At 33.9% G+C, this 24,093-nt stretch overlaps 2 protein-coding genes across 3 annotated transcripts in view; one reads left to right on the top strand and one right to left on the bottom strand.

Annotated features, from left to right (window-relative positions):
• The window catches only part of LOC144352405 (uncharacterized), a 38,371-nt gene extending 19,054 nt beyond the window's left edge, over positions 1-19,317 (bottom strand). Inside the window, exons 1-3 of the mRNA XM_085495400.1 lie at positions 19,230-19,317; positions 15,364-15,496; positions 12,540-12,652 (exon numbers count right to left, since the gene is read on the bottom strand). Coding sequence (XP_085351526.1) covers positions 12,540-12,652; positions 15,364-15,460 — 210 coding nt within the window. The 5' untranslated portion in view covers positions 15,461-15,496; positions 19,230-19,317. The remainder of the gene's footprint in view (positions 1-12,539; positions 12,653-15,363; positions 15,497-19,229) is intronic.
• Positions 19,318-19,558: 241 nt separating this feature from the next.
• Positions 19,559-24,093, top strand: part of LOC102810281 (death-associated protein kinase 1-like) — a 44,909-nt gene continuing 40,374 nt past the window's right edge. Inside the window, exon 1 of one of the 2 annotated variants that reach the window (XM_085495238.1) lies at positions 19,559-19,880. The gene's annotated coding sequence lies outside the window, so the exon portion shown is untranslated. Of the gene's footprint in view, positions 19,881-23,261; positions 23,339-24,093 lie in introns of those variants that run through there. The other variant, XM_085495239.1, reaches the window with a different exon arrangement.

Raw genomic sequence — 24,093 nt, 5'->3', positions numbered from 1 at the left:
CTGGTTTTGATTGAGTGCAAACAGACAGTGTATTACCTCATGATAACTATACATAACTTGTAAACCAGTATTGTATTACCTAATGATAACTATACATAACTTGTAAACCAGTATTGTATTACCTAATGATAACTATACATAACTTGTAAACCAGTATTGTATTACCTAATGATAACTATACATAACTTGTTAAAATCAGCCACATATTTTGTAAAGCAGACTGTACAGCTTTAGTCAAGGAGCAATGTCTGGTGTTGACGAGCAGATAGAGTTCTTTCGTATCTTTTGAAAAACTGGCCAAGGGTGCACCCCAATATCAACCACAACAGCTGCATTGAAATGATTAATTTTTCATCCATGATTTTTAGTCTAATTTATTCCAGAGCACCTCTGTGATGAATTCAATTTAAATCTGATTTTTTTAGATATCAGAAATGGGCTAATAATAGATAATCAATATGCATGTTTATCAACAATAAACTAATCATGTCTGTGGATTACCTCAATGAACCAAATGAATTATTATACAAATTAAGCAATTATTATGAATAGATTTAGGTCTGTATATTGTTTCAGGGTGCACATGTACAAAGTTTCATTATAATGTGATGATTAATCCTAACTAAATTAGTGGAAAGCTGAAAAGTAAATTATTATGCAAATTAGGTAATTATTATAGATGTAAATAAACCTAAAACTAATTTGATCATCACATTGTGTTAGAGTACATAGGTACCAAGATATACTAAGTACTGTCACAGACCATCTATGTACAAAGTTTCATTGAAATTTGATTAGAACCAAAAATTATGATTTATTTATATGCAAATTAGGTAATTAATATGATCTAATTTTAAATCAAAACTGAGTGGGTCTGTTCAATGTTCTGGAGCATCAATGTACCAAGTTTCATTGAAATGGAATAATTAGTATATGTGATATCAGTGTATAAGCTGAAAATTGGCTAGCTATGCAAATTAGTTGATTAATATGCTCACATTTTTACTTAAAATTGATCAGGTCTTTGGATTGTTCTAGAGCATCTATGTACCAAGTTTCATTGAAAAGTAATGAAGTACTAGTACTTGAAATATCAAAAAGCTGACAATTTATTAATTATGCAAATTAGGTAATTAATATTTCACATATCTGTCTATGCATCGTCCTATGTATTTTTGTAAGTTTCATTGAAATGTGATGATTAGTACCTGAGATATCAGTGGAAAAGCCGAGAACTGACTATTCATTATGCAAATTAGGTTAATTATATGAATGGATTTTTACCCAAAACTAAATACATCTGTGCATTAGTCCAGAGCATCTATATACCAAGTTTCATCGAAATGTAATGAACAGTCAAGGAACAGCTAAAACTTAGCTAATTATCATGCAAATCAGATAATTAATATGCATGGATTTCAACCAAAACCTAATCAAATCTGTACAAAGTTTCATTGAAATTTAATTAGAACCAAAAATTGTGATTTATTTATATGCAAATTAGGTAATTAATATGATCTAATTTTAATTCAAAACTGAGTGAATCTGTGCATTGTTCCGGAGCATCAATGTACCAAGTTTCATTGAAATGGAATAATTAGTATATGTGATATCAGTGTAAAAGCTGACAATTGGCTAATTATGCACACACACACACACACACACACACACACATACATACATACATACATACATACATACATACATACATACATACATACAGACAGTACAGTTCTCGCGGAAGCTTTGGCTTTTGTGGCATCATTGTCGCATACGCATGGCTTCATTGTCGCCTCAGCATCGCATCATTGTGGCATCAGCTTCGCGTCATTGAAAATTGAAGCTGTGTTCGCCTCTCTTATTTTGTGGCATCATCGTGGCCTCAGCTTCGCAGTCTCGTGGCATCAACATGGCATCAGCTTCAAGGTATTGTGACATGAGTATGACCTCATTATTTTCACATGGAAAGGCAGTAGAGAAAAAACACATGTACAGAAGTTCGATATGTAATCGATTTGAAATTCAAAGTGGTAAGGGGAATAAAATAATATGACCAAGGGTAAAATGACATTTTAAAAAGATATCTTGTTTAATTATTTAATGTTGCAAGTATTGGGTACCAAAAACTATGTGAAGTACATTGCAATCTGCAAGGTGACGAGTGTCATATTGACTGCAAGGAAAATCGTGATAAATTTAAATCACACGATGCAATCGTCGTTCGGAAACAACACTATTTGCTATACGAAATAAAACTGTTCTTGTTATAAAATTACCTTATTTTCGTTCATTTTATTTGCTGGTAAGAGAACAGATTCAGATTCCTCATTTTGGTGGTATTTCTCTGTGTTTCGTTTAGTTTTAGCCGAGTCCGATCCCATGCCCGGACTACTAAAACATGCAAAACACGCGAACGCCGCCTGGCGTTGTCGCCTGCAATCTTGATACAAAGTTCCAAAACAAGTGCGTACATTTCCAACTATGATTGGATGGTTGTGGTGGCGTCGGTCTGGTAAAATTTTACATCCAATTTTCAAAATTAAGTAACGATCAGTGACCTGAGCTCGATCTATACGTACTTCAAAAGTATTCTCACAAAAAAATATTTTCGAATAAAAACGAGCCACAGGCCTGGTAAAAAAATCGAATAGCACTTGACGTGCAGAAATAATTTATTGGGCTTCAGAAAAAAAAAGTGCTCATTTAGTTGTAGCCGTAAATATTTGGTGACCAGTCGATGAACAATTTGAAACTCATTATACACACGGAAGTCCTTCGATACTGAATATCAACTTTCCCAACTTGCAAAACTGATTTGTATCTCAGCCCAGTTTTTCTTTTTTCTTTTTTTGAACTGAGGTCAAATCCCAGCCGTTTGTCAAAATATACCGATGTTTTTTCAGTGAATGATTGTAAAGCCTGTCACAGCACAGTGAATCGACGCCGGAGATTGGACAGTACGACGACCCTTCAATTAGCGTCAAATATGCTTTGTTACAACATCATTGATTTGCTGAAAGTCACCTGATCGGAGCATGACCTGGGTAACAGAACCATATTTGTCCGTATTATCAACGGGACTTTGCAAGTGAACCACACCCACATTTTCATTTCATTTCATTTTAGCGCGGAAGTTGCCAACAAATGTCGAAAAACTCGTGAATTTTATGGATTTGTATAAAATAAAGCTATCGATTAGTAAGACTGGTAAATAATATATCCCCCGATGCTCTTCGATTTTTTTAAATTTTATTTCAAGGCGAGAAATGGATAATTGAAGTTCCATCGATTTCAAGGCGACTGTTTCACCGCGACAACTCTAACGCTGTGTTGTAGTTTCACGAGGTTAAAAAATATATATAATAAATAGTACATGTTTAATTAATTGGTTTTACAGCCCGCAAATTACGGGACATGATCCCTATGAATTACGATAAATAAATGCTGATTGTGTTGAATAATGGACGTCGGGACCGTTTGGACGGGGATCGATATTCCAAACAAATTATTGGGACACGGTCGGTAGACATTTCAAACAAATGAAATTATTAACGAAAGACGAGATTTTTCCAGATATTTACGAACATACTGTCACAACAAATATATGCAAAATTGACAAATACACAAAGAGATATTAGGTTTTATTTTAGCCTTAGAAATATTTTCTTCCACTCAGTCCATGCGTGGGACTTCTATTTAGCTTCATGGTCGTTCGGCTTGTGTTCTCCTTGGGGGAAATAACAATAATTATACAAATCGTAAACTCAACACAGTCAGGAAAAGAAACCCGGACAACCATGTCGTACTTCTGTTGAAATACATTTTGTAGCAGTGCGTCACGTCAGAATATTGTTTAAAATAAAATAGTCAATCCCAGCCAAATCTAGGTCAAAGGGTCAGATTGCGTGCATATAATTATAGATAGTTAAAACAAAAAGTATTTGAACTTTTGACGGTTGTTTAACATCTATGCACGGTTACTAAACTCGTAACCGTGATCTATGAAAACCAGAAAATTGTTAGTAGTCCGAATTTTTGCACAGTCGAAAATAAAGCGGAAATTCAACAAGCGGTCGCGGAAGCAGGCGAGAGGTTGGGCGAAATGAGTTCTGTACTTCTTTGTTTGATGAAGCGATGCTGATGCCACATTGTCGCCATAATGAGGCCACAATAAAGCGAAGCGATAACCACCTAACTTTTTAATGTCGCGACGTTGAAGCGATGCTGAAGCCATAACAATGCTATAATGATGCGATGCTGAAGCGAAGGTGAAGCTGAAGTGAAGCCAAAGCTTCCGCGAGAACTGTACTGTACATACATACATACATACAGACAGACAGGGTAACTGCAAAGACTCCCATTGTGTGCTTCGCACATGGGAGTCAAGAATAGACCTTTTTTTATTTATGTAAATTAACCTTCGAGCATGGGGCAATTCAACTGCTTTCTGAATCTTTCAATTTTATGTTTTTTCATGTTGTAAGTCTGAAACACTCACTTGATCATGTTTATAGATATAAAAACATAGTTTGGACTAGAATCTTGTATATTGCAGAGGTTGCTGTCCAAAACTATGGGTTTAATTTAAGCCACATTTTTTTCACATATCCTCCAGATAGGAAACACAAGCATATTTTATATTAAGTTTGTACCTTTATGCATAACCACTAAAGGTCACACATTATGGTATAAATTCACTTTAAATGACAATGTAAGTGATACGGTAGCCACGCTTCTAAAAAAATAGGGATTATTTCCATGAAAGTCACGCTGTAGTAAACAGCTCCAGCCAAGCTCCAGTAAAGACTTGTTTTCTTAAACTTACAGGTCGATTATGTCATGCCAAAGTAGACATATGTGACTATGAATATCACAGCAGTGATTATATATAGTATTTATGACAATAAATAGTGTACAAGTTGAGATTTTGTCAGATAAATGTCAAAAACACAAAGCAGGAAAAGGTATGCACTTCTAAATCTTTAATAATTAACTGCTATCAATCAATGTCACATGATGTTGGGCCGCTGAAACAGGTTGCGTCATTGAATCTCCAAAAACATTTACACAGTTCCTAATGCTTTTCTCATTATCACATAGCGGATTCAACGAAAACAATGAAAATTGTGTTCACAATTTAAACAAGCAGCCTATCGGCTGAGATAGCTCCGCTGTTAGCAATGCACATTTCAATTAAAGAACTGAAGACATCATTAGAAAATGAACAATATGTATAGTATCAAAGCAATCGGACTTACAGTTTTTAACAAGAAGTCGAAAATATCACTTTCTATCAAAAATGACCAAAATATTCACCAAAATTAGAGAATTGAAGATATCATCACGAAATGAACAAATCTGAGAAAGGTCTACATGTAGTATCTATATGTGTAATATCAAAGCAATTGAACTTTTGGTTTTTAACAAGAAGTCAAAAATATCACTTTTTACCAAAAATTACAAAAATATTCACCAAAATTAGAGAATTAAAGATATCATTACAAAATGAACAAATCTGAGAGAGGTCCACATGTAGTACTTATATATGTAGTATCAAAGCAATTGGACTTGCAGTTTTTAACAAGAAGTCGAAAATATCACTTTTTACCAAAAATGATAAAAATATTCACCAAAATTAGAGAATTAAAGATATCATTACAAAATGAACAAATCTGAGAGAGCTCCACATGTAGTACCTATATATGTAATATCAAAGCAATTGCACTTGCATTTTTCAACAAGAAGTCGAAAATATCACTTTTTACCAAAAATGACAAAAATATTTATCAAAATTAGAGAATTGAAGATATCAACATGAAATGAACAAACCTAAGAGAGGTCTACCCAAGGTACATATACACCAAGTATCAAAGCATTCAGGCTTGTAGTTTTCAAGAAGAAGTCGAACAAGCAGCCTATCGGCTGAGATAGCTCCGCTGTTAGCAATGCACATTTCAATTAAAGAACTGAAGACATTAGAAAATGAACAATATGAATAGTATCAAAGCAATCGGACTTACAGTTTTTAACAAGAAGTCGAAAATATCACTTTTTACCAAAAATTACAAAAATATTCACCAAAATAAATAGAGAATTGAAGATATCATCACAAAATGAACAAATCTGAGAAAGGTCTACATGTAGTATCTATATATGTAATATCAAAGCAATTGAACTATTGGTTTTTAACAAGAAGTCGAAAATATCATTTTTTACCAAAAAAGACAAAAATATTCACCAAAATTAGAGAATTGAAGATATCAACATGAAATGAACAAACCTAAGAGAGGTCTACCCACGGTACATATACACCAAGTATCAAAGCATTCAGGCTTGTAGTTTTCAAGAAGAAGTCGAAAAAGTAAAACATTGACACGAACGATGACGACAATCACTCATATGATAAGCTCCGCTCGACAAAGTCAACAGCGGAGCTAAAAAGTCGCCACAGAGAGTACAAGCCAGAAATACCCCCAGATGATCTCTACAGTTGTTGATGACTGACCAATAATTTTACATACCGTACGACTCAGTATGAGTTAACGTACTGGCTTCTTAGTGGCTTTGTTCAAGAAAATGTGTTAATTGTGTGCCCACGCACCGACCCATAGCTGAATCGTGACAATTTTGGTTTTCTCTAAAATTATTTTTGTTAACATGACTACTAAACCTAGCCTTTAACATTAGGTGAACAGCATTTATGAGAGTAAAAGTGTGGATGCTGTGCAGTGAATATTTTTTATGGTTGACCCATGGACGTACTAATACGTCCATGGTTGATCATAGCGAGCATGACAGCATTCTAAGAATACATGCATTGTGGTCACTGCCGTGGCATCGTACAGTTGTTCAACGATACAAAGGTGCAGAAGAAGAACGCTATTGTAGAACATAATTCAAAGAAATGGTCAATGCCACATCACTTTGTATCACGTTCCATATTAGCTTGTCATTACAGAATGCCTATGCAGCTCAGGTATGTGCTCTATGCTCTACGCTCAGACAACCAATCCAATTGGTCTGACATGCCTGATAGTGCTATCGGCTTGTAAATAAACTACGAATTTCTGTAAACATAGGCTATGCAAGTGATTAACAGGACTCAGTTGCATGGCCACACCAATAAACACTTGCCTGGGGCAAGTGAATTGGGGCTTCAAGTTAAAAAAAAGCCAGGATGTGTGACCTTTAGGGGTCATTCCAAAGCATATTATGTCTCTATTAATATGGTATAAAATATGCTTGTTATGGACTGTCAAACATACAAGGTTGTTTAGATAACAGTTTAACCCTTGGAATTCCAATGATAACTTTTGATATCAATCCCGAAATAAACCTGATAATTCGCCACATTATTTTAATCATAATTATAAACCAAGAAGAAATTGTCTTCATCAGAAAAAAATGATTTAAACTGTTAAATGTTGGACCAAAATTTTAGTAGGAAAAATATGGTGGTTGAATAGCCATTATGAATTGATTCAGTCTCAATGCAGACTAAAAAGTAGTTATAAATCTGACCTACATGTGTACTTTAGTAAGTGACATGGATTTTCTTTTTGCAATCTAATTATCATCTTCAACTTGTTAATATTTTTCAATGGGCACCGAAACGATAACAATTTCAACTTAATCTTGTTTATGATTGCACAGGTCAACTGTAATTCAAACCATAATACAGATAATGGAATGATAGGCGTTTCACTGTAATATATTTTTTTTAAATAAAATTCCTGTCCACCCTGGCTAACCTTAATTTCTGTTAATAAAAGACATAAGCATTATGTGAGAATGCAAAAAGAATGCACAGAGAGATTCAACCATGCTGTAGTGAAGATCAGATTATTTTGATGACACTATCATCATAAGTTTCAGCATAGTACAGTTACATCATGTGTATTGCATGGACTGAAAGAACGTCTCAAATGATTTGATTTTGAACTTTAATTTTATTTTTTAATAGCTCAATGTCGAAATGACGATCTTTTACAGTGGGATACAACATTGAGATACCTTGACTTCATCAAAATTGACCATCATCAAATGTGTATGCACATTGATAAATATACCAGTATCCTTAAAAATACATTGGTCTATTGTGTGATATTGCATTCTATCTTATAAAGAAATGCAAATACCAAAATATGCAAATTATTTCCAAGATGACATACATGTTTGAAGTCTGAGTTCAGCTAAAAATGCCACTAAATTGTCATCATCTTGGTCAATTCTCAGCGTTACATCACAAGTGGTTCAATTGGAAAGATGTATAATAATAAGGTTATTATAGGGATATGACAATCATATACGCTAAATTGAATCTATTGAACTCATTAATTATTAATTTATTTTTATCTGTGGTGGGTTAAAATAGTAAATGTTTGTTTCCTAAAAGAGCCAAAAAACGGACACACAAGCACATTATTATACCACTAATAAAACTAGATAATATTAATTTGAGATTCCCTAATAAATAAATAAATGAATTAATTAAATGTAAGATGAAATACAAACAGAGGAGCTAGCTTCTACAGCAGAAGTGTACGTGAAATAGCAAAGATGGAGCATGCCTAAATATGCAGAATGTACAGCTAGTCACATACACAGAGATGGATACAGGTAAAGAGTCACTGGTAAACCAATACAGATGCATGAATGGACACCAAACAATGGAAAACCAATGATTCGACCATGGATGGAGGAAGGAAGGAAATCAATGGACAATACCTGGAATTGGGAACAATAGGATGAATCCAGGAAATCATCATATTGTATATTTTCCACAAGTTTCTCTGGGAATTTGACTTTCTTAGGAGTGCTATTACTGCCAGTGGAATCACTCTCATCATCAGGCTTTGTTTAAAATGTACAAGAAAAGGATTTAGCATGTGAGGGCAGCTTCAAATTTCAGTCTAAGATTCAGCTTCAGCATGAGAAGATTATACACAAACAAACAAACATAGTAGAGTAGCTGCTTCTTTTTCACTAAAAGTGCTAATTATAGCTTTTTGAAGAAATACAATTTATATTTTCAATGATTATAATGATTATAAATTACATGAATTTTTTTCAGGAATTTAGTCACTTTGGCTTGGTTGTTAAATTTAAAAAATTAGAAAAAAATGAATCACAATTTGTGAAAGCTGGGGACATTATTGAAGCTACTCCTTGGAACTAAAGATGATGGCTCATAAGTTTTTGGGCCATTTTTACACAAAGAATGTATATCCATATAACATTAGCTGGCAAATAAAATTGTACATGTATGTGAAATAATATAAGGCTTTAATTCAAAGTGTCAAGAATTGGCCAATGTTAGAACATATTACAACTGTATTTGCTCTATTAGAAGCGCATGTGCTTTATGTGATTTGTTGTGATCAAAATATGTAATTTTAATGATTTAATTTTCAGGCAATGTGATTCATGGTTGTGTGCTTCTATTGGGGATGCGCTTGTAATGAAGTAAATACTGTATTTCAATTCTGTGATGAATCTAACATGTGATTGAATATGAATCTAAGGCTGGAATCTGAAGCTTATTTCATGCCTGTAGAAATCAACATTACACCATGATATAGTTGAATTAAAGGTGCAGTTTTGAAGCTGGAAGAAAACTTCTGCAAAGAAAATACTGGAAATAAATTCTGATATTAGAATATAGTAGACTGCTATGGAAGCAAAGAAAAGTGGATTTCTTCCTTGTTTAAAGCCGTAACTTTATCATACCTTAATCATGTCATGAATTTCAGAGAATGCAACACAAAAGTTAACCAAATAATGACACAAATGCCATTAACAGTACTGTACAAGAAGAAATATTTAGGGAAGAGTAGGAAATCAAACGGGCGGAGTACCGCAGAACGCCGGGGAGAGCCGCGGACTGCTTATAATTAGCGGTCTCTACCGCTGTACCGGTCTCTACCACGGTCCTCGGTAATGTGTGAAATACGTACTTAACAGTTTCTTTGTGATTCCATGAGTCATTGTTTTAAAATCCGATGCTGTAAATGAATACGATATGTGCGCTTGTTTAGTATTTAGTACATGTATTTAGCGTAAATTTCCAAAGTGATGCAATACAATTTTTCATGGTACATGTATAGGTATACCTTTATTACACTGGAATAAAGTTTACAATTGAAAAGAGGACGATTTCAGAAGTTTCAGCGTATCCAAGCCGTATCCTGGTTCTTGATTGATTTGGCAGTATTGTGTCACACTCCAGAAAAAATGGCCAGCAAACGAGAAACGGGCGAACTAATCAAAACAGGTCAGGCTGTCTGCATTGCACTGACAATGACATGATTATTTTCTGTTTCGTTTCATAAATCTTGCCTTGCGCATGTATTCTTGGTTGACAGAATCTTTTTTAAACAAAAGACGTTATTTTTCTGTTACATGTTCGTGTTCCATGGCACTCGTGAGTGTGAAAGGCATTTTGAATGAATAATTATTGAGTTTATGATACCGTACGATAACGCTAGCTGGCTCGATTAGAATTTCATTGCGTGTGAACCGCTGAGGTCATTGCCCGTTACTGTGCCAACTGCACGTAGTTCAAAAGCACCTGACGTTGTTTTGTTTTTTTACACTGGAAATGTAAGCAATACTCTGCGTTCAAAGTACGCTGCCCCGATTTTGAAATTACAGTAAATTGTAACGCATGGATTTTATTTACATGAAATTTAGTTTATTTCAAAATGATATAGATGTCAAACCATAATTATTATTATTTGAAATGTTGTTTCTTGACTTGACTTTTCTGGCTTTAATGTTTTGTGTGTGCGTGTTTGTTTACAATATCATTATCAACAACAGTTATTCAGTGGCCCCGTCTCTGAGGCAGTAAGTCGCGGTTTCGACTATGTCGCGTAGTTCGATGGCTCCGGACGATTGTATTGTGTTTTGCCGTCAGTTTTAAAGTAGAAAAACTAAGTCTGGTATTATCGCGTATTTAATTGCCCGCTCAATCAGTTGGAGGTGACAACTTAACACCTACAGACCGTCAATTACTGAAATAGAAAGGGTGATAGCAGCCTGACTCGAGGTGTCGACAGGGGTATAATAAATAAGTTTGCGTAATTATTGCAAAGGCAACGCATTATCAAGTCGGCAAAGTTGAAATATTCACAGCCAGTACGTAAACAATGAAAAACAAGTTTGCGCAATTATTACAAAGCCAACGCATTATCAAGTCGGCAAAGTTGAAATATTCACAGCCAGTACGTAAACAATAGAAAATAAGTTTGCGTAATTATTACGAAGGCAACGCATTATCACGTCGGCAATGGTGAAATATTCACAACCAGAACGGTAAAAAAATTTACGTAGGCAACGCAGAGCCAGTAAAAATTTGCGTAATGGGATGTGTATAATAAAAAGGTCAACGCGCGGAGCGCGAATGGTCACCAAGGTAACAACCCACTTGTTCAGCGCGCGACTTGGGGGTTAAACTTGGGCCAAGATTTATTAGATTAGTCAGTTTCGGCAAGAAGTGCGCTATTTTTTTCGCTGATCACCCAGTTGTTGTAGTATATATTGTAGCACCAAGTGTGTGACACTCCCTCTTCGACTTCGGCTTGCTTTTCCTACTCAGTGCATGGTCTCGAGGTAACGTAAACTGCGGCCTCTCATCGAGTGTTTTACACTTGGAATTTATACTTCGCCCGATTATATTGGTATACGCGAAACATTAATCTTTTAAAATAAATCCTGAGACTATACATGATGTAAATTCAAAATAATGTGATATTATTTTACATTATGTGGGGTCTACATTATTCTGGGTTGCTTTGCGATGTTATACCAAGACTCGTGAAAATAAAATAGTGTTCTTCTGCGAACTAATAGAGACGATTTTTCCAATTTTCTGGTACCACTCAATTTTTATTATTTGAACTTGGCGGCAAGTAACCTTTAGTTTCCCAGTCTATTGTGTACATTCATAGTCTTAACAATAGGGTGTAAATTGCCAAGCGAGCCTACCGCACACGACCGCGGTAAACCGGGGTCATGGAATCTATGCATAAATTTGCATAAAATGCGGCCGACCGGCGAGCACCCACCACCACCGCGGTAATGACCGCGAGTTTGATTTCCTACTCTTCCCTTACAGGGTTTAATATTAGTAAATTTGATGTTGCAGGGACATTTTAAGTTTTAAATTCATAGATTTGTGAAGGAAAGAAATGACTTTTTGTCAAATTTGCATATTCACTTGGGTTTTAATTTAGAGCATAATTAAGTTGTATATGATACCAGAATGATATGGATGGCTACACTTTATTGTAATTAAGATAAATATAGGAAAATACTTAATACATTCAAAGACCATGTGGGTTCATGTCTAAATATTTTTCTTAGAAAGCCTGACCTTGGAGATGGGTGACCCCACCCCCCTTCCCACTCGAGTAGCAAAATACAGGCAGTAAATACAACCATCTATCATGCTACAATGTAATATTGAAAACAGAATGACGGAAGATATATGGAGGTCAATTCGTCCAAACAGAAACTAATAACATGTGTATACTTACATCCTTTATATGACAGCCTTGCCTACCAATGATAGCACCAACTATATTACGAGGAACTTTGACTTCAATGATTTTCTGTCTTCCTGTAGCAATCTGTTGTTCAGATACTTCATCTAAATAGCACAAATTAGAACAGCAAAATAATTCAATTATATTTTATTTCTTATGTCATTATGGCACTAATATACAATATATGAATACAAAAAATGAAGGCTGAAGAAGTGAAACTAAGTTCACATACTGATAAGATCATCAAAAAGGCCAGGTTGACACTGGATCATAACATGTCAGATTTTCCTGTTAAGATTTCTCCATTTTATAACTGCAGAGTCTGCACTTTACTGTTCATTAGTATGCAATCACACAGAATTAGTTTTTCTGTAACAGCATTTATTCCCATCTTTATAATGTTTTGGTCTCCCATCAGTCTTGTGTTGTTGTCTAACATAGCACTATAGTAATTAGTGAACTTTCTCACAAAAACTATCAGTAGGCTTCTACCTTAAAGGAAACATCAAGCCAAACAACATAATGACCCCTCAAGAAAATGCTCCACAAATGTAGGAGAATGCAATTTACAGTTTTTTTATATCACTTTCCATTCTTTGGATACATGTATTCAACTTTTCATCAGTTTTATGTAGCCAGCCATCTTGATTTTATAGAATCTGTTGTCAGAAATTGAGAAAATGATACAATACAGCTACAAACATTAGTTTGAAATGCTATTCTTTGGAACAAAATTCTTGTTTTTATATATTAATGGATTGCTTGTGTGGGAATCTTTTATTGGCTCCATGTCGCTATTCCACTGATATATAAAAACAAGAATAATACAAATACACAAATGTAAAATAAAATTTAATGATTTGTATAGGATTTTAAAAGTAAATTATTGATTTCATAACCAAACTGAACAAAAATCATATGGAACTTAAATACAGCTGCAATTTGTGTACTGAAGTTGTCTGGTGTATGTACAGTTTAATTACAGGGATTGCTACCAGGAGGGTGTATTTGCTATTAGACGTACAATCAGCCACTATTAGAAATTATATTTTATACTCTTACTTTAGACAATTAGTGTTGTCCTGTATATGATCATGTGGATACATATAAATTACCATGACATCAATTTCAAACAAACATTTATTGTTTGTATGATATCAACCGTGTCTTTTAGACAAGGGCAGGACAGTACAAAACACTGATTGTTGTAGACCAGGTGATTTGATTGTCTATGGAATACTATAAACCAAGATCCGGTTCCAGAATGGAAGAAATGCTTGGCCACCAATCTTGAATTTTATTTTTAACATTAAAATGGCTATCAATTGGCCAACTTGAATTCGATGGGCAAACAAATCTGTGTGCATATGAGCATAAGATGTATGATGTATGTGTGAAGTTTAAACATGATCAGTAAAGGCATGCCAGAGATACAGCTTTGGAATCCGATCTGAAAAACAAAATGATGTGCTTCAAGGTCTAATTATGTCCAAGACAATATCCTGTTTCGCAATGGCAGAAATATTTAATTTTGATGAATTTTAAGCATAAAAATGGCTGCCAGACATGTTGAATTAGGTTGTGAAACAAACGAACACGCTTATGCAATCCAAGATGTCTGATGTATGTGTAAAGTTTGAATGTGATCGGCCTACGTACAGATAAACAGAAACAAAGAGGTCAACTTGAACAGAGACTTATTAATCACTATTTAAGCTTATATTTGTACAAGCATTTATGTATGAAGGACTGAGCATTTGTAATTGTAATGTAAACCTGATTAAAAATACTGTTCTTTGCTTATTTAGCTGACATGGTTGCAGAGTTATGAACTCACAGGGGTTAGGGGTCGTCTCATGTCAAAATATACCTTGTTGTGCTTGCTTGCTTGCATGAAAATTAAGTTTTCCAAAAAAAAGATTCATGTAATGTTGCTTTTAAAACAATTTTTTAGTTAAAAAATAAACTAGTATTTTTTTAGTACCTGTACTATAGTTACAATAGTGATTTTTTTATGTATTTTTATGGTTGTCCAAAATGGGTAACCATTTTTCATATTTTGTTGCCTTATTACAAAAGTGGTTGTTCAGGACATCTGCAAATTTTGAACCCTGCAGAAGTCTAGCTAAAGTATAGAATATTGAAATATGATTGCCCACCAGAGAGAAAGAGCTCACCACTCGCATCTAAGAGTTTGGGTTTTTGTTTTTTAAAGATTATTCAGTGTTATGAATTCCTGTATAATACTTTATTTTCGCTTTGAATTTATTTTCACTAAAGGGATGATAGAGCAAATATAACTTTTTCCCTCATATTTTATATTTAACTCAGTGTCAATAAATTCCATACAGAACATCCAAAGTATAGTATACAGTGTTCTCCCCAGGAATATAAACCACTGTGGCGGACTAATTTGCATATCATTTGCATATCATTTACATAATAATAGAGATTGACCAAAGCATATTTACATCCACATAACATATATTTTCAAAAACAATGTGGCACATATTTATTTGTTTCATACAGTGTTATAAACACTATTCTTTTGGGATATTAATGAGCTCAGTCACAGTGCAAATATTTTTTCTATTGGAGTCAAAATATTACGTTTCACAATTTAGAAGAGTTTGAATTTAAAAATGAAAAATTGTCAAATCGAAATGGAAATGCTGCAGACTATTAAAAACAAACAAACAAATAAATTGGATCACCAGCTTTATTAAAACTGGAAGCCAGGCAGACTAAACTTAATTTCAGAGCCCTGAATATTGATTTCATTTTAGTAAGTTTGTAGTTCTTGATTTGAACATACCTTCTTCATGTCTTTTATACAGCAGGTAAAGTAATGCCACAGCAGTAGGTAGTGTGATTGCCAATGCAATATAATGACCAGTGGTAAGGTGACCCATAGTGGAATTCAATTCAACAGGTTACTGAACACATACCTGAAAAAAATAATTATTATTATAACATAATTATTAATTCTTACACAAGTTGCTGTCAGTAAGTGATATGTACTTGATTATGTTTTGTACGTATACATGTACAAACCATTCATACATTCAATAACCACTGTTCAGATCTGAAGATAAAATGATGTTGTCCTCTGCTGCAAATATAATTTAGGCACAATCTGTCACAGCACATTGTGAGCTACATGTATATGCCATTTTTTGTCAGACAAGTGCATGCTGGTTGGAAAAAATGACGTCACAGTGCACTGACCTTTAATGTTTTTTTAAGCTCACTATGGAAATTTCAAGAAATCATGAAATCATAAATGATTAAGAATAATCATTCATATACATGAACTAGGTAATCATAAAGTAACAACTACTTGACCCATTCAACACCAAATAAGTCTGAATTTGCTCATTTCTCTCCAATGGTGTGTGGTTTATTCTTTTTTCATTCAAGTAGTTACATAAGGGTAACATCCATTGTATACATTAGTGCTTATGAAGCCAATATGCCATACAGAGACGAGCCACCATGATCACCATATACATATACTGTAAAGTACTTTATTTTCGCTTGGAATTAATTTTTGTTATTTTCGCTGAAGGAATGATTCAGTGAAAATAAAATCCAGCGAATATACCTTTTTTCCTATATTTTACAATAAATCAATGAAAATAAATTCCATACAGAACACCCAGAAAATCAGCGAAAATTAATTCCAGCTAAAATAAAGTACTTTATAGTACATGCTGCAGACTGATCACTAAGACTAGAAGACTAGAATGTTTGAACTTTCTAAGATGAATTTTATGAAGCACTGCCCTAAGTACACCTTGTGTGGCAGCAGGTTCTTGTTAAGACAGGATGCAGCATACAATAAGACATCAACTCAAGTCAAATCTGATTTAAAAAAGAACACTTATGCACAATAAACTGGCAGGAAAGAACCACTTTACATATGGCTAATTGGTTAATTAAAACAAACTGTGATAGACTGATAAGATTGATAAATGTCTAGCCTTGCTGAATTCAAGCTCTACAAACCATTCATGATATTTGATATATATAACCTTATAACTCAGACTCACTGAAATAGAGGCGAAAATATATAATTGATTCAAGTCTGAGCACACCAGTGCAAATAGATGAGATAATTACTTAGTGGTTTACAAGAATTCAAAGCCCTAGCATTTCAATGGAATTATTAACATGTTCCTTACAGGCATACTCTCTTATAATCAGACCTCTGAGACTGTGATAGAAAACAGAAGACTTTACTAATGGAATGTACAGACTGTCTACAAAGATAAAAGTCACAACAAGTGGACTGCAATCACAAAGAAGTTCCTGTATTAGAAACAAAGTATTCAAGCTCAATGATATTTGGGTTTAAATGAGAAATGTAACAAAATCAGTGTAGCATAATTTAGTGCATCTAATGTAACATTTTTTTGTGAATTGGTTGTAATTTCAGACACTGCCTGCCAGATATAATTAGTCTGGTAAAATGAAAAAACAGTTTTAGCAGTTTCAAATCAAATACCCAATTATGAGATTAAATAATATTATGAGTTGCTGAGATTTCTGGTTTTTCAGATCTTTTCAAGACCTCATTCAAAAATTGTTAAAACCTCACAGATTTTAGACATTTTTAAGGCATAAAAATGAAGACACTTATGATGCCATATTTATTTAATTTAACAAGAAAGCTGTTCCTACCCAAATTGATGTTTCATCTCAGTCAATATTCACAAATAAGTTGACAGACGATACTCATTTTCTGCTGTAGATTGGTAGGATACTTATTGTTTGAATATTCAGTGAGATATATTATTGACATTAATTATATCATGGTTACCCCACAAAATATTCACAGAATTACTGCATCAAGAACCCTGACATGCCACCATTGGCATGTTAGAAAAATTACTACATTAAAATTGGTAAATTTTCTAGTCATTCCACTGTCACTTGTACATTTTGTTGGTCACTGGTCAATACCACAAAATTAGTCCTGTTCTCAGAAAGTCCACTGATGACATCTATGCTATAGAAATTGTTAATTTGGCGCATATGTTTTCAAATCAATAAACGAGACAGTGTTGAGACACAACTGCAATAGGGACCAAAACCGTATTAGGACGAAACACTGGGATGAAACAGGTTTGGGACAAAACTACACTCTTTCATATATAGTATAGGCACTTGTTAGGCGTTTTGTGCATGTACATGACATAAGTTGCCATTATGAAAAAATATTCTAAGCTAATTTCTAGACAACTGAAACCCAGTAGAGGCTATTTAAACATGTGCATAGCAAGCGTAATACCTAGTTTTTAAAAAACAAACATATTTATCAATTTTAATTCTTTGCAGAAGTCTTTTTGTTGCCCTGCACATTTTTTGCTACTTATTCTGGTAAACATTTCTAATTTTTCTCTGAAAAAAACATTGAAATTATTAGTTTTAAAGACAGTATAACTCAACTGAGTAATTTCTAATAATTTATCAAAAAAAGCTTGTTAGCTAAGAAGGTAACCGAAAAATATTCGTTCCAATCCCACTACATTTTGTACATATGAAAACTGTGCTTTTTGAGCCTAGTCATAAAGTTTAGATGTAGATGTCATTTAGACAAGTGTTAAATAGACAAGGACTGAGGTTAAATCCCTGTTTCACACCACTCCTGTTTTAATTTAATACTATTCTTAATAAAAATTACCCCAACCTAGTTGCAGTGTTTGAATAACAGGCCCTCAAACTAAATCAAAAGCCTTGGAGAAGTCAATGAAACAAGAAAAGAGGCAATTCATAATTTACTGACAATTGAAACTAGGGAGCATACTCAGTTTCCAGCGATTGAAAGGGACTTAGGGTACATTTTGTCTCCTCAGTAACACAAAACAGAGTAAAGATTAACAACATTTTGTGATGTCTATAACCAATACAAGAACATTTTATTTACAGAAGCATGGAAAATATCCACAAATTTCAATAAAATAAACATATAATACTCAGATTTATTTTGAGCAATAAATCCCTGTTGATTCCTTTAGGCCAATATTGCGAATCTTTTTTGAATCTAGATAGCAACACCTCCTTGACACTAGCTGCTGGTTTCGCAATTACCAATAGACGAACGAATCAGACTATCGATGCAACAGAAAACCAGACACCAGCGAAATCCAGAGCTACAGAACTGCAGCTACCTAGACACTAATGTTACATAGAGTGACCATCCAAATTCTTGGGTTTTCTGTCATTTTCAATTTTAATTGTTGTTTTTTTCTGTGCATTCCAATGGATATGTTAAGTGATTAAATAAAAAAGAATAATTATCTGAATTCTTAAGTTTGTTATTTACATATTTGGAGTCTTCAAAATGTAAATACAATTGATAATATTACATTTATTTATCAAAGCTTGGAGATTACCCCGATCACTTGTTAAAACACAGGCATTATATACCGGCTCCGTGTAAATTGGTCATATTTTGCAATACAAGTGACTGTGATGATAAAAAACTTGTAACTAAAAATATGTGACAGAGAAAGGTCAGGTCACCGTCGGGTCGGGTTTATGATTTTATTGATTTTGCCTTCGCTGGCTATACATGAAAATAAAACCAAACAAAGGAAAATTCTAAGAACTGACTTCAATGTTACTATGTTCCTAACAATTATTTCACTATATAATGTCATATAATACGAACTTTACCTTCATGTGAACAGTACATCTTACATGATTAACGTCTTTCTGCACGTCTCCGCCATATTATCTTTTAGTCACGTGGGATGAAAGGGAGACTGATTTAACAATGACCTATGACCTACGAAGATTCGTTTGATTCATGTAAAAGGCATTCACAGTATTGTACCTCTAGGTATATTAATGGCTTCTTTTGCCATTATTATGAATACTATTACTTTTACACGTGTCGATGGTAAATACAAAAAAATTAATTTCAAAATGTTACTCATAACATGAAAACATCTTTTTTGATAAACGTTTGGTGGCGCTTTACAATGAAAACCGAGGCTCGAAAACGAGGGGAATTCCCCCAGAATTTTGGAAATTCCCGCTCAGTTACGCCTTACCTTTACTACCTGTTGTTTTTCTTTTCGAGTTAGACGTATTTTGGGCTGTGATCTCGAAAAGAACGGTTAAAAACTTACACTTATCACGTTCATCATCATCTCGCGATATTTAAACTGTCGTGTGCCTGATCTTCAGGAGTCTGGTTGAGATTCAAGTGGTCGAGTTCTTTTTTTCACTGCAGCAATTTCGGACTTTGAAAGATACAAGTTACACCACGAACCAGGAATTTGGATTTTTGGGACAGAGTCACACGGTCAGTGAAATAAAATGGTAAGTTACTATGTTTTATTTGATCTAAAATTGAGGATTCAAAACCATATGCTACTGTTTCATGTAGTCAATAGCTCTAAGGTTGAAATAATTTATTATTTAATATTTAAGTTTGCGCCTAGTGGTAAGAGTTTGCTAGACCTGTCTATTGAAGGTGTTGCTGTCTGGATTCCAAAATGGCTTCACAAATATTTGTGGAAAGGAATTGACATTAAGTATGGATTTATTCTGATCTTTTTTAAGACTCGGCCCAGATCCTTAGCATGGGCTAACAAAGTGTGCATGAACGCTTAGCTCTGGTTAAGTGCCCAAAATGTTATTGTATTCAAGATTTACTCTATATATTCATAACTATTCACTTCGGTATGCCATTTCCAACATGACATCAAAAGATATTCTTGAGAAAAAATGAACTGACGATGAGGCTCTGTAGTACTCCCTTAATTTGCTTTGGTGTTGTTTTCTAACCATAGAACTAACACGTATACCTTTCTGGCCACTGTACTTCATTGTTACATGTATAATCATAGTGAAAATCCTGAAAATTTGTATATTCTTAACAGGTTTGCTAACCACTGTTTTTCCCATGCATGAACAAAATTAGGTCTAGCCGATAAATAAGCAAATATATGATATTACCTTAAATCTAATACTGTAAAATACTTTATTTTCACTGCAATTAATTTTCGCTGAAAATTCTTTTTGGGTGTTTTGTATGGATTTTATTTTCACTGAATCATCCCTTCAGCGAAAATAGCGAAAATAAATTCTAAGCGGAAATAAAGTATTTTACAATAGTCTTTGTTATAATAATGAGATGTTTACTAAAAATAGAACTGATGAAAATCTGGAGTGTGGTACAGGGCATGAAACAGATCAACCGATGATTTAACGTGGGTGGACATTGAGAACATTTTCAACCCCCACTGCTATACTGTGGTTTTTTCAGTGATGTGTTGTGAATCCCAAGGAAGTGTATTGACTGTACAAAACCTGAAGAAATAAACAAATTTGTAGTGTATATGGGTTGAAGTCAAACCGCTGGAAATGAAATAATAATTATTCTACCTTCCAGGTTCTAATTACTTGTATTTTGTTAGTACTGTACCAGCACTTGTATATCCTAAAAATTAAGTTATTTGTATTGTGTAAGGGCTGAGGTCAAATCGCTGGAAATGAAACAAAAATAATAATCTATGTTCCAGGTTCTAAATACTGCATGCAGATCTTTTTCGCACATCACACAAAGACAGTACATAATAGTATGCATATGCCCAACTAGTCACTTAATGATATGAGGGAAGAATGGCCGACTGGCAGCCATTTTGGACACATAATTTTCTATATCCTACTACTCAAAGGTGACTGAGGCAATTTTGTGATTTCTACAAATATGATTCTGATGTCCATGTCAGTTTTCAGTTTAGTCTCAGAACATATGTATGTATATACACAGTCCCTCAACACCCGGTTGGGAAAGGCTAATACTTATTTTGTCTCAATGTGTGTTTTGCGTTTGTCAAATTGTTTATTCGTTAATCCATATACACTTTGTTTTGATTTTTGCTATAACGCAAGAGACGGTACATTATTTATCGAAATGTGGGAAAACTATGAGGATTTTGTGATTTCGACAATAGTGATATCGATTGGAACAATATAAGAGAAACCTGAGTATGTTTATGCTGAATGCATGAAAGAAGGCAACAGCGACGGCAACTGAGACATCAACACAACCATTCATTCTGTCAGGGCCGCAAAAAACGTATTGAACGTAATTTATGTGTTAAAACACGATCTAAGTTTGATCGAAAAAAAGAAATAAATAAAAAATTAACAGAACGGCCATTAAAACTGCATTGGGCACTTTTTTGAACTTCCACCTTAATACAAATTAATATAAATATTAATAAAATTAATTTTATTATCATTAAAATTAATAAAATAATAGTTCAAGTCAGAAAAGTGTGTTTGGAAGGGTTGTTATGATCAGATACTCTATAACATCGACTAAGGTCGTTGGAATCGCCTTCTTGATATAACATGAACAAATTTTGTATGCTCTAAATTCACAGTCATTTTCTGAGAAGAATATCGGAACCCGACCACACCAAAATAATTCTGTTATTTCTAAGATATAAATCAATGGCTCTTCAAAATTTTAGTCATTATTAAAAAAAAAACTTCGAATAGTAGATTTCTTCGAGCGATACTAAACGACCATGGTGCTTCGTGTGTGAATACAAGTATCCAGGGGGGCAAAACTAACGGTAAAATAATCGACTGAAATGAACCCTTTAATGCTGCTTCTACACAAAATAATATATTTTGGGGAACAATTTAAATATTAAACTACAAAAATATGATGATTGTGATCGCTTTAGATATACATGTAGGAACACATTTTCACAGGGTGAAAACTTTTTGTACAGCGTCACCATATTACGTCACCTGGCTATGACGGTCTGAAATTGAAATCTTGATTTTTTTATGTCAATTAAATGAATATATCTTTTAAATTACACATGCCTTGTTGGGAACTTTTTATGAACGCAAATACATGCGCAACTTGGAATAATTTTTAAATAAGCTGTATAAAATAGCAAAGATTCACAGGTGCAGAACAGAAGACAATTAAAATCTAGGAAGACTCCAAGATGCTATGATGTCATCGGTTTCACTCCACAAGCATAACCCGCACTGTTACCAGCGATTGAGGGATTAACATCTTAGAACAAAGGCGTTTCCCAACCATGTGTTGAGGAACTGTGCTATATAGTACACCAAGATACCCACCGGTACTTATTAGTTGGACATAATAGATTAAGGTTCAACTAGTGATCTTTGACTGCTATCAAAATGTTAAACAATTAAATCACCTGTTTAGTTTATTTAAATATAACCATTGTTCATGAGATTTAACAATGTGCATTTTATATTTGGTGATCATTTGGAGAGATAAATCATGATATACTTCATTTTAGTGACATGTAAAAACAAAACATACTGAACAATTGAAAAAGATATGAATGTATATTTTTTAAATACAATTTTTTTTGAGGAATTGTGCTGTTTTATTGTCATAGCAACAATTTTAAAAAAATAGTTTTATATGTTAAATTAATTTTCACTTTGTTTCAGTCAATTATTGACTATTTAAGTAAAACTAAAATCAAATTTGTTATAAAAAGTTTGTAATGTAAAAATAGTTCTCTAATGACTCATTCACTGACCCTTGTGTTAACTTTCCTTATAGTTGGCCATCCCACTAAGTGATGAGAGTATCCTATGAGTAATACTTGTAGTATTAATAGTGCAACCCACTCACATGTTGGTGATAATATAACAACCACTAACATCCTGAGATGGTAGTAAAAAACATAAACTACAGGTGTTACTTTATGTTGTATCTCTCAGTTGCTGTTTTCCTATGGGTTGTGTACATGACTGGATATCAGGTTAGATTTATGAAGACATTAGCAGCCATATACATTGTATTCCATGTAACAACTTGGTCACTGTTCATAACAACTTGGTCACTGTTCATAACAACATGGCCACTGTTCATAACAACATGGCCACTGTCAGTAACAACTTGGTCACTGTTCATAACAACATGGTCACTGTTCATAACAACATGGCCACTGTCAGTAACAACTTGGTTACTGTTCATAACAACTTGGTCACTGTTCATAACAACATGGCCACTGTCAGTAACAACTTGATCACTGTTCATAACAACATGGCCACTGTCAGTAACAACTTGGTCACTGTTCATAACAACATGGCCACTGTCAGTAACAACTTGATCACTGTTCATAACAACTTGGTCACTGTTCATAACAACATGGCCACTGTCAGTAACAACTTGATCACTGTTCATAACAACATGGTCACTGTCAGTAACAACATGGCCACTGTTCATAACAATATAGTCACTGTTCATAACAATATGGTCACTGTTCATAACAATGTGGCCACTGTTCATAACAATATGGTCACTGTTCATAACAATATGGTCAATGTTCATAACAATATGGTCAATGTTCATAACAATATGGCCACTGTTCATAACAATATGGCCACTGTTCATAACAACATGGCTACTGATAGTAACAATTATCGGTAACATGGCCACTGTTCATAACAGATATTTATTGTTAGTGAGATACAAACAAGTAGCAACAGTACCATTTTAGTAAGTCTAACAACG

This window comes from Saccoglossus kowalevskii, chromosome 21, assembly GCF_978046115.1.
Source record: "Saccoglossus kowalevskii chromosome 21, keSacKowa6.1, whole genome shotgun sequence".
Taxonomy (NCBI): Eukaryota; Metazoa; Hemichordata; class Enteropneusta; family Harrimaniidae; genus Saccoglossus; species Saccoglossus kowalevskii.
The sequence above is the reverse complement of the archived record's forward strand: the minus strand, read 5'-3'. Positions and strand labels throughout refer to the sequence as shown.